Source organism: Passer domesticus, chromosome 3 (genome assembly GCF_036417665.1).
Source record: "Passer domesticus isolate bPasDom1 chromosome 3, bPasDom1.hap1, whole genome shotgun sequence".
Classification (NCBI taxonomy): domain Eukaryota; kingdom Metazoa; phylum Chordata; class Aves; order Passeriformes; family Passeridae; genus Passer; species Passer domesticus.
Window position 1 is genome coordinate 18,558,191 of NC_087476.1, and position 12,711 is coordinate 18,570,901.

At 36.4% G+C, this 12,711-nt stretch overlaps 1 protein-coding gene across 3 annotated transcripts in view; it reads left to right on the forward strand.

Moving 5' to 3' along the window:
• Nucleotides 1–12,711, forward strand: part of EIPR1 (EARP complex and GARP complex interacting protein 1) — a 73,721-nt gene that overhangs the window by 34,440 nt on the left and 26,570 nt on the right. For all 3 annotated transcript variants that reach the window (XM_064412023.1, XM_064412024.1, XM_064412025.1), the window contains exon 4: nt 1,138–1,294. In XM_064412023.1, the coding sequence (XP_064268093.1) occupies nt 1,138–1,294 (157 nt within the window). The remainder of the gene's footprint in view (nt 1–1,137; nt 1,295–12,711) is intronic.

Genomic DNA, 12,711 nt, shown 5'->3' on the forward strand with positions numbered 1-12,711 from the left:
GTTTGGCTGCCTATTTTTCCATATAGAATATCCAGATTGGTGACCTTTATAATACATCTTTTTTTCCTTTGTTAGTACTATTTTAGCCTGAGAAGGCCTTTTCAGTGTCCTTGCTTCCTCTTGCAAACACTCTCATTACATGCAGCTGCTGCCACTTTCCTTTCCACTGATGAAGTTGGTTGCATTTGCTCATGGCTCTGTAATCAGACGCTCTTGACTAAAATCAGCTGAAATATACTTGGGGATAGAGGCCTCTAAAATGACCTCAGAAGGGAAGATGTGTCATTCGTTGCTGCTTATCCTCTGGACTTCTCATTTAGCTCATCCTGTAGCCAGCAGCCGCTCCCCCTGCTTTTGCTTACCATGGCTGTGGCTGGTTCCTTTGTTCCTGCTGGAGTGGATACACCAACCCGTTCATCCTCACTGAACCCTGGACCAGCAGCTGGAACAGCGTGATCATATGCACTGCTGCTCTGGTCTCCTCCCATTCTGCACTGCTGCAAATGGCCATATTGGGTGATGGGCAATGCCATATGTGTACAGACCATATGGTATTTTCTCCTCAATCTACAGTTGCCTTGTTCTTCATACATTGTAGTGCTTTGCTATATGCATGTGAGTTCAGTTTGTCTTTTGGATACCATTTTTATTTGCTGGGGTTAGAGGCATGTACTTACTTTGGAGACCCAATTTTGCAATAAACAGTTGCTGGTAGTAAAGGATATGAGATAACACTCTGGATTAAACTAGAGATAGCTGTTAGACGTGTTTAAATGATGTCTGTGTCTTTACTCTTAAGGGATCAAGCAATGTAACTTGTCATTTTCATTAACATCAGTATGGGGAATGAAACTTGGAAAACATGCATCCCAAAGAGTTTTCATGAACACCTGATTTTGCTTTTGTTAGGGAAATGCACGTCAAATACGTGCTAGTTATGAGTTTTGCAGCAACTTGACTGATAACTTGAGGTCTGTAGCCAGGTTCTGCATTCTTTGAATTCATCTTGGTATAATATTTTTAAATATTTCAAACAGCAGATGTGCATTGCTTATAGATTTGTGTAAATGTTGGTGCAGTGTGTACAAAATACATCTCCCATACAATGATCTGTTGACATTATTCTCTGTTGCTTAGCTTCAGACACTAAAGTCATGACATGTGCTGCTGTTTGGAGGATGCCGAAGGAATTGGAATCAGGCAGTCATGAATCCCCTGATGATTCATCAAGCAACACTCAAACCCTGGAGCTACTCTGTCACCTTGACAACACAGCCCATGGCAATATGGCCTGGTAGGATTCTGCATATTTTATACTTCTAGAAAAAGCCTAAAGGATAGACCCATGCTGTTAGTTTTGTGCAGATTTATATTGAAGAAACTATGCTATGCACTTTAAAAGTATTCCATCTTAAAAAAAAAAGGTATAAATTGGATTTTTAGTCCCAGATGTTTCATAGATTAAAAACATTTATTAAAGTTCTGCAAACACATATGGAGTAACAGCCTGTGTACTGCTTGAATGTGCTTTTTCCCACCTACCCCCATCTAAAGCCTTTTTTGCACAAAGGTATAATACTTAGAATTTGAATCTTTTGGAATATGAATTTGATGTTGCATGGAAGTTTTTCTTTTTTTAATCTTCACTCAACTGATTTAGTGTAAGTGTGAGTAATTTATTGTTTCATAAGGATAAGAATTCATTATGTTGCATGGTGCCTGTGTAACTACTCTTTATCTGTTGTACAAGTCAAGACAAGGAGAGCTGCAATACAGCAGAGGTTATTACAGAGGTTTGTTTCCCTTTCTGTTATTTAAGAGGAAGTTAAATTTGTCTATTGTGTATTTGCAAGTTTGGTGCTTTGTGGATGTGCGTATATGACATATTCCCACTGCTTCCTGATCAGATGCAGGACATATAATTAAGCATCCATTTCTAGCCACAGATGTCTAGTTTGTGCATTGCAGATTAAATTGTAACCAGAGAAAAAGGGTAAATTGAAGGTTCTGTTTATTAGGCAGGTCTTGAAAAGATAGGACATATCAGTGCATTTAAAAATGTATAGGTGACTTTTTTCTAAGATACAGGTTTTCTGAGTGTTAAATTTCTTCAAAGTAGCATCCTTTAATTCTTTGCTACATATTTTAATATGAGTACTCCTTGTAATTATTTTATTATTTTAATTAATTTTTTATTGTGGACACTTTTTGATAATTAATATTCCCAACTAAATTGGAGAAGTTTTGTTGTTTGTTGTAATCTTTTAAGTTTTGTGCCTTTTGTCTTTTAATTTTCTGGCATCAGAGAGAAACTGATTACGGAATGCCAGAACTTTGTGTGGTAGCTGGGTCACTAAAGGAGGAATAGGAGGCATATCACTGCTTTTTATCAGGATGTGAATTATACGAATGCCCAGAATTTTATTTTCACTCCAGTAACAGCTCATAACAAGCTCATGAGCAGTTTTCAGTCATCTGCTATCTAATTTTGTTCAGTACTTAGTGCTTACAAATACCTACTGCTATTTAATGTCCTTTACCTATCTGCATGTGTATATATATGCATAGAGATTTGAAAATGTGCAGTGTTACAGAGAGATAAAAGATGTATAGAGGATATTTGGCATTAGTACTCCTCACATCTCAGGAAAGCACAGCTGAGTTAGAGAGCCTTGTTTTAGAGCAGGCTTTCCTGTTCCTGTCTCACTCATATTGGACACAGCTCATAAATGAGTAAATTAGGCCTTTTGTGCTAATTGTGTCACATAAAGGCCACACCCCACTGAGTGGTGCATTGGCTACAAATAGCAAGGTAAATATTCTTTGTATTACCCTACTTAAGTGTTTAGAAAAGCATGAAGCCCTTAGACACTAAGGGTTTGATTGCTGTTGGAACCAAATAGGAATCAGAAAAGCAATTTTTCTCAATGCAAAGTGTAAACAGTTTTCAAACCACAATGTAAGACCAGCGTTTTGGTGTACACAGCCACTATGAGATCAGTGGTGGCCTGGCACCATTTACTTGCAGTAAGAAGGATCTGTCATTTGCCTTGCCATTAGAGCATACATACGCTTTATATTTTGCCTGGAAAAGCACAGGCTGAACACTGGATCCAAGTTCAGTGTGACCATGTGCACTTGAAGGGGGTGGCTTAATCCACAGTGTGCAGTAGAGCAGTGTGAATGCAGCCATGAATGATTTGATACAGGCTTCATTTTTTAAGTTAATTTTGACTACTGTTAGTCAGAATGCATGCTAGAAAAGTTTAAATAAGAAACTGGGCTTTTATTATATCTTTATATGCTGGACCTGGAAAAGTGGGCAGTTTCCCACACAGTTTAAAGATGCAGCATGTCATGTTGGTGTCAACCTTTGTGACAGTGGCTCCAGATAGCAGCTTGTAGGAAGATATATTTTGTGTGTCTTGGTATCCATTGCACAGATGTTTCATGAGATTTATGGATCTGGTTGCAGATCATAAGTAATTGAGTTTTGATTGTAAAACAGTAAAAAAAGCAAAGCTATCTTGAACATGTCACTGGTTAGGTATTCTAGCATCTACCACACTCCTCTGGGCTTTATTTGCTTGTAGTTTGCTCATGTTTACCCTGCTCTGCTTCCTTCCTTATCATGCCTTTTGCAAGGTAAGCCTGGTAGCTGAAATTTACCTCACTGATTTTTGTTTCTGCTATCATGCACTAAGAAACACAAGGGGGGGATTTTTTCCAGGTCTGGTTTCGTTCAACTCTGTACCGAAGTTAAGAACTGATTCTGCATTTTTTTTGGCCTTTATCTCATCTCTTTTATGGAATTCTGTGCTCCACTTTCTCTGAAATTTCTTACTGAAAACCAGCAGAGACATGTTTAATACCAGTTCTCTTTTGTGAGCCAAGACCAGAAGAGGGTTTTCAATGGATTATGACTAAAATCTTAAACTTCGCTGACAAATCTTAAAGTTTACTCTTGGCAAAACCTTTGGCAAAAATCTGGTATCCAAGACATTACAGGCAAGTGAAAAAGAAATTTGCTTTTCTACAGTTCCATTTTATCTGGATTGCATGAGTTACTGTGTTTAAAAATTAAGCATAACCTTTCACTTTTAGTATCTGAGTTTGTTTATTCACTCCAAGCTTTGAATTTGGGACTCATCAGCATTTTTACTCAACTCTTGTGTGGCATAAAGAGAGTTCAGAAAATTAAACAGATGCTTAAATTAGGCCAACAAATAGGCCTTTAATTGTTCTGTTTGATTTTAGCCTAAGATTTTTTCATCCCCTGCCTGTTCCTCATGGAAGCCAAAATGGAAGGATTTCAAGTGCATAAATACTGGGTGAATTACTTTCGGTGTGGACAACCCCAGATACATACAGAAATGTGTGTGTTTAAAAGGAAAAAAAGTATTTTCAATAAATTCCTTACGTAAGTATCTGTGTTCATACAGAGTTAAACCCATATAACAGTAAGCATGTGGATCTGTGCAATGTTGTAAGATTCAACTCAAGGAACTTGCCACTGGATATTTGCAAGAAGCAGTGCTGTCCAAAGTACTGTCTGCATAGGAGAGGCCAAGGAAACGGGACAGCAGTTAATGAGATTTTGATTATTTGTCTGAGTGCAGCTTGGAGGAATCCCCAGAACTCTTGTCTGTTAAACCCCTGAAGACTTGTATTGTAGTGTTTAGAACAGTAACCTCCTGTTCTACTTCTCTCAGTTTTGCTGCAGACTTTTTTGATAGTAGACTTGACAGGATAGTCCTTGGAGAAAGGAGATACTACAGGCCTTAAGAGAAAGTATAAATCTGTGAGATCTTGAATTCATAACGCAGCAGGGAGTTTCTCTTGAATCTGCTGGAAGCAGGCTTGCCTCTCCATGCTTACCATCCTATTTTTTGCTTTCCAAAGGTGGCAGATATAAAATAGGTTAGATCCTGTTCAGTACTAAGCTATGTGCTTCAAAAGACAGGGGAACAAGTGAAGTAAGTTAGATTGTGATCTATGGAGTAAATGTAGAATAAAGTGAAAGTAAATAAGGGGAAACTGTTAGATGAACAGTGAAATACAGCTGTAAAGGGAAAATGCATGGAAGTTACAGAGACAATATAAGTGGAGGCTCAATTCTGAGAAGCCTGAAAAGTGAGGAATGAAGAATTCATGTTTTATATAGGAAACAAAAGCTGCTAAAAATTTGTTTGAAAGGGATGAGTATGTTAGTAGTAATGACAGATTATTTCATTAGGCTGTTCTACTAGCTCAAGTTGATTTTTTTTTGGTGTATCTCACTCAATCAGTCCTAGATATGAACATGCAAATATTACCATATCTAACAGAATGTAGAGAGGAAGAGATATTATAAATTCTTTAGAGTCACAGATGTTTCAAGAACTCCAGGATGTTTATCACTAAAATATTAAATTAGAACTTTGAATTCACAAAGGAGAAAGCTATTATAAATGAGCTATTCCCAGAGATTTTAAATACTTAGATGTTATTTGGCATTTCATTGAAGGTCTCCAAATAGAGTACTGAGAAGTACGGTCTCTTCCTTGGCCATGCACGGTACAAATCAATCTCATTAAGGTTGGCTTTTTACAGAAGTACAAAATTCGCTCTTATAGTCCTTTCAATTTGAGTAGAGATTTAATACATAACATTTTATTGCTTCATCATGTTCATTCCATTAATGCACACAGTCACCTGATCAAAGTTAGGCTCATTCATAATTGATGCCCTGAAGATAGATGACTGAAATCCGGTAGTGTTTTACTTAGTTTTTTGGCCTTTAAATTTATTTTTAAAAACCCAAAAGCCCACAAAATTAAACCATCCCAAAACATTTTCAAGTAAAAAAGCCAAAGAAGTAAGAGAATATGAATCTCAAATATGTAAATGTTATTTTTAGTAGCTCTAACACTTTTATGTGTTATTCAGGTATCACTTCTCTTTCTTGTCATGATGTTGGTAATGTTACTTCTTCTATAGAACCCCTCTGTAGGCTTCAGGATAGATGTATAAAAGTTCTACCTTAGGGTTTCATTAAAAAAAAAAAGTCTAAAATAATTTGATAGTCTGTACCTAATGAATATAAACCTGAAAGTAACAATACTTTTAGAAGGATCGTATGGTCTTGAATATGTGGTGCAGTACCTGTTAGATATGTTTTATAGCAAAGACATGTAATAAATGCAATCATAAGTTTTTTAACCTTATCTTAGTTTAACACTTCTTATGTCCCACTGCCAGAAATATAATTGTGGTGACAGAGCTCCCTCTGATATTTGTATAGAGGCTTCTTTGAGAGTGTCAGGACTGTCAGTTGCATATTCTGGTGTATAAACTGAACTCTATTTTTGGGGGGGAGAGGGATATTAATTGTATCTTCACATGATGCACAAAATTTCAGAGCTATCTGAAATTGTCAGCATTTAAAAATAATTATTCCACACTTGGTTCATTCCACATATTCCATCAGCCAATTCTGATATTACAGTAAGAATAGAGACAATTTTTTTGGCCTAATTTACTACATGACAAATTTCACTGGGAATATATTTTAACAGCTGCTTATCAGTACTGATAATGCCCTTTATATTCTGATCCTTTCTAAACTGGTAAAGTTTAAACTGTATTTGTCTCTGCTCTCTTCATAATTCTGTGTGATCCTGAATTCTTCGCAGGATTTTGCTCTGTTGAATCTTTGATTCTTCTTTATTGTAAGTAAAATAATCTATTGTATATAAATACAAATATTCAGTGTTCAACCATTAATTGTCTTTCTTGCATTTTCTCTTTCCTTTTCCACTTTTGTTATTCTCTAAAATATGTCTTGATCCAGCGGAGTGATTTAGAACACTCATTTTCTCATTTTCATTCTCTTGAATGTTTGTGGTATTTTTGAGTGCTTAGTATTGTGCCATTTTAAAACTTTAGCTTTTCAATGTAATCACTTTTTCTAGGGAATAAATGTGATTCATTAACTGGATACTGAAGTAATAGAACTTTGTATTATGTGCACTGTTTATTATGTTAGCTTTTAATCAGAATTTATTTGACTCTACTCATGAAAAGCAGAGGGAAACTTAGTCAAGCTAAAATCTGACACTGAAGCAAATACTAAAGGGAAAAATATTTATTTATTCATTTTTGTGAACTTACTGTATGTGTTCAGTTAACTTATAACTTCTAATAAGTTTAATAGATTCCATATGCTTGAATGCAAATTAGTTTTTTTGAGGTCTTTGCAGTTGTTTTTGTTTGGTTTGGATTCATAAATCATGATGCAGAGAATAGTGCAGAAATTGTGTTATTCCCCAAGTAACAAAAAAAAGGGTTCGTAGAGTACTATTTTACTTCTCTATCCCAACTAGAACATAGTTTATTTTCTTTTCTCACCATATTCCCCAGTATTACTGCTAAATTAGTTGAGATTTTTTCCCACTGAAAGAAAATCTAGCTGTTTTTAAAAGCTTCCTCTTTGTAATATCACTTAAGGCATTCATACCTAAAAAAGTGAGGACTGAAGTGTGCCTCAACTGATTTTGCAGGTGAAATAGATACTTCTGTTTATTCTACTACTAATCTATTTATTCTGATAGTTTCATGTTCAGTCTTAACTGAATTGCTTCAAATGTTAGTGGGAAATATTAAAGAAAAATAGTGTTGCAGAACTGTGAAAAAATCAGTTATGCAGGAAAATTTTAAATGTTCATGAGGAACTAACTGAACAGGTGCCCCTGTTTTCTTTGTGTTAGACTCTAGTTTGCTCTCCAAAACCCCATTAAGAATTTATTATTTAGAATATTTATCCCTTAGGGTAGAATTCTTTCCAGCACAATATCCTGGGATGACTATAGATGTAGCAATGTTGCTGCTGACACTTGCTTACATAGTAGTTAAAAATTCAGGGTTTTGAAATATCTTTTGGATGCCTGTTGGATGGAAGAATTGGCCCTTGTACATTTGTGATTAAGTGTATCTATTTGGTAAAATGTCTGTGAGACATGAAGGGGTGCCCTGCAGCCTCCCACAGTCCATCCGTCCCAGTGTTCAGGCTCCAGCAATGGTGATGGAGAGGTAAGTTAGGGAGACCACATTAATTACAGTCCCAGCTGCTTCTTGCAGTCTTTTCACCTCAAATTCTCCCAGAATTAACAGTTGCTGGATTAGAGGTGTTAGAGGGTACATCTATGCTAGGTCTGTGTAAACCTTTAGCATTCTGTTATTCTGAACAGAAGAATTGGTGATTTTCTTCAACTATCAATTCAGATCTAGGCAACCATAATTTTCTTCTTAGGCATGTGTTTTAAATCACTGGAGAAATATACTCAGAGGAATATTCTGCTTTGTGAGGTATTATTCCCCTGACCAACTATGCAGTTTGTTACAAACAGCATAAATTAGTAAGAATATGCTATATCCATATTTCCATCTTTGAAAAATTCCTTATGAAAATATTCAAGTTGTCCTTCTCAAAAGTAGATAAGTGTTTTCTTTAAAATAAGTCTGCAGAGATTGTTTTTGATCACTCCAGCTGTTTTGCAAATAAGATGGTTTCAACCCTTAATTTTTGCCTTAGTACATGGAAATGAATATTGTCATCCTGAGGCCTTCAGTGGCTGGGTAAGAGTTTTACCTTGTGCTTTCCTGACAGACATTGAAACTATGAAAATGTTTTTCCTAGGCTGATCACTTTACTTGATCTACAGACAAGCCAGTTATATGTTCCTTCCTGACATGTCAAACATCCATAATATTCACTTTGAGTTTTTTAAGCCCTGTTCAAGCAAGAAAATAGGAATAGTGTCTGTGGCAAGAGCTGCTTCATGAGTAGTGTGTTGTAGAGGCCCATACAATGATAATTTAAGGAAAAAAAAATTTAGAAATAAGTGATTTTTCTGTGGCACCTCCATGTTGGGATGTTTTTTTATTTGCAAAGCAGTTTAATTTTTCTGAATGTAATAATAATGCAAGAGTCAGAATAAAGCCCAGCTGTCTTAGGGGTTTTCGTCCAAAACCAGCCCTTCATTTCTCAATTCCCATTGCTCAGCAGCTTTTTAGCTAAAATGTTCATGTTACCTTCTGGGTTTTTTTAGGAAGCTGTGGTTCTCATTTCACCACATCTTCAGTTGGACTCCAAATTAGATCTCAATGTCTGAGAATTTGGAGATGAAGTGCAACTTGTGTTCCCTGCAGCAGACTTCAATACACTGTAAAATAGCCAGATCTGATTTCATTCAGAAATGTGGCTGCTTTGTAGGGCACTTGGGTAGGGAACAAGATCATGGGTTCCATTGGTCTGATCTCCTGTCTCTTAGAATTAATATCCTGATTATCTGATAAGCAAGAATAATCTTTAAATTGGAATCATTGTAATGCAAAGCAGGCACAATATTTGAATTCTTAATATGTGAATTCTTCTGGTGTGCTACATGGAAGCTACAGGATGAGTTACCAAATGCATGGGTGTATTTTCCATTTTTTAGTGCATGAGAGTTTTCAGTCCAGCAAAATTCTTCCATTTATATAAATAAGTGGTTGTCTCTTCTGTAATTGCAGTTAAGCAGTAGTTAATGCTTGCTTTGGCCAACGTTTGTGGCATAACTGCAGTTCATATGGATGAAAGTCGGTGCTTTTTTTCTTCCTTAGTCTATAATGGAGGACTTTGAATAGTTCATTGGTAAAAGCTCTGTACTTTTATTGATAAAGGTGTTAACTATCTTTGCAGCATAGGAGAAGCTAGTGGGTTCCTTTCATGTGTGCATTTGAGTGAATATTTTAAATACTCTTATTTTTTGGTAAGGTGATATTCTCTGTAGGATTTAATTTTATTTTTTAGTACTAGAAACTACTAGCTGCAAGCTTTATTGAAGCATTCTGAGTTAGATGATAACAAAATAGGATAAAATACAACCTCTATAATTGCTTGTCTCCTGTTTATAGATTATTTAAAGATCAGCCCTCAGTTTCTGAGTGGCAACTCTTGTAAACAACTTGACAACTGTCTTGTCCATTTCTGAAAACTGTAAACGTCAGCAGCTGCTGATGCACTGAGGAAAATGGTGCCTGGTTTATCTGTTTTCCATTTTAGACATTATCACCATTTCTGCTATGCTGAAAACTGCTCCAAATGAAAACTTCAGTTTCTCTAAAATTTGTATCTTGCATCAAAGTAACTTTTTCTTTTCACTCACTAATATTTCCTGCCCACCTCTTCTCCATAGTATTTAATGTTTGACATTCAGTCATGAGTACAGAACACAGCTGAACGTGTCTCAAAGGGTGATTTGAGTAACCTCTACTTAAGATTAAAAAATCTGAATGAATGATCACTACAACCACACCCATAAATGAAAAATGAAATAAAGTAAAATGGGCATCCCACAAGGATAGAGTGAATGTTAGAGAGACCTTTTCATTGCACGGTATGTCAGCTGAGTTATAATTGGCTCTAATTAGTACACTGTATTCAGCTGGAAAAATCCTTTTACCTTGAAGTTCAGTGACGCTCAAAGATGTGTAATTTCTTCCTACCTTTGAAAACATCAAAGAAATTGTTTTCGATCTAGCTTTTGCAACTAAAAATTGAGTGATTCGTGTAGGAAAGGTACAGATATATCAACAGGCATATAAAATACTGATCTCTGTCTGAAAGGACTCTTACAAGGTTAAGTGGTCAAATCAGATTTCATTGTCTGTAATTAAAATATATATCTACATAGATCAACACCAAATACCAGTTATATTTTCAGCAATATGTAAGTAAAATGATGGACTTAAATAAATGTGATCAGAATCAACTTGAAGATTTCTTAGTTACCTATTCAGCCACGTGATGATCCTGATATCTTTCAATTTCACTTTGGAAAACCGGATTGTGGAATGCTATGATCACTTGAAGTTTATAATGCATGAATTTTCTTTATGCTGTTTCATGTTTTCTTAAAATATTTTCATCTATTTGAAGAATCTAATTGATGTATGTCTGCAGCAAAACTATATGAAATTCTGAAATATGCATGGCAGTGCAAGTTGGTTTCTTCTCATTGTTACAGACAAAATGTAGTTGAACTCATAATTGAAACTGCATGTCATAATTTTTATTATCAACACATTTTCAATTGCTTCTAAGTTTTTTCCAAGTTGTACCCTACTTTTGAAAAGTTTCTATTGTTGAATAAGATTGGCAATACAACACACAAAACAGCCAAATTTAAAATAAATCATAGAATTGTTCTAGTAGCATATTCTTGGTGAAACATATTTAAAAACATGATGGTAGCTTAATGTGCTAAATGTAGGGTTTTTTTCCTAATACAAGAAAACTCATTACAAATGGGCTTTTATAGGTAGGTGATTTTCATGGATTCACAACACAGTAAGGGATGCAGGTCATGCTTCCAGCAGAAGGTAGGTGCAGAAGTGAGGCCTTTCTTTATTCTTTTCCATTGCCTTATGGAAATGTTCAGTGGGTAAAGAGTCAGCCAATGCATCTTTTTAGTTACCGTTCCAGATTTTTCTTTACAAAACAGCAAACAGGTGCAGTCATCTGCCTTGTATATCTGATTCCTGTTTTACTAAAAGTGCAGAATGAAAACTGATGAAACTATTTACACAAGGAGCAAGAGTAATTTGAGAGGAAGGTATCAGCTGAGAAGAAACTAATTTTGTTGTATTAATGGTGTGAAAAAAGATACTTTGTCACTTTCTCTTACCTGCAACTTCCTATTTTCCTTGTGTTTTATAGCATAAGATGAAGATTAGATGAAGTTCCATCACTTGGATCTGGGGTCAGCCAGGTTATATCCAGTGTTTTAGGAATATAGGAGTAAAGCAAAATCTGGAATAAAATGCAAGCATGCATAGTGTGAAGTGTAGGGCTAGGAAGGTTGCTAGTGGCTGCCTAATGTTGGGCTTAGTTACCCAAGGCTGCATCTCTGTGCAACCTTCTCTGATCTATTCCCTCTGTTACAATCCAGATTAACACAGAAGAGCAAGGAAAACTAAGTCTCTGTGAATAAAATGGATCAAACCCAAAAGGGTTTGAAATATACCCCAAAACTTGATTAAACCAGGTTATATATTAGTGCCAAAACACTTGATGTATTTTATTTTATAGTAAAACAGGCAAAGAGAAAACAAGAAAATACAGAAAGAGAAAAGAAAATACAGACTAAAAAGAGAAAATAAATAGGAAAAGAGAAAAGAAATAGGAAAAGAGATGTGCAGGGGTGGAGTGCACAGACAGAGAGTAACAGGGTGAGATAGAAAGATCAGCCGTCCAAGGGTCCAAATGACATTGTGTGCCTCCCCTTCATCTGGCTTCTTGGTGTTGAGGGTCCCCTGCTACCCACTGCCACCATAAAGCAATGGAATGCAATGGATTAAAAAATGTTTATAATATTGAGGTGGGAACGCCCATGTGCCTCCCCTGGCGAGGGCAATTTGTCCCTTGCAACACTGTGGAACTGTTGCACCATGGTGCAGGGTTTGGGGACCCCTTTTGGAGGGCCATGGCATCCCCTTCACCTTTCCCAGGGTGAAGGGGTCCCACGGCTGAGCTCTGAACAGTGGAGGATGGGCAGTCACTGCCTCTTTCCCCCCACCCTTTGGTGTGAGGGTCTGTGTGAGCCTGGCAGCTGACAGCCCTGGGCTGTGGCCTCCAGCTTGATCCCTCTGGGAATGTGTTCTTCTTCCCAGCCCAGGCCTGAGTGCTGC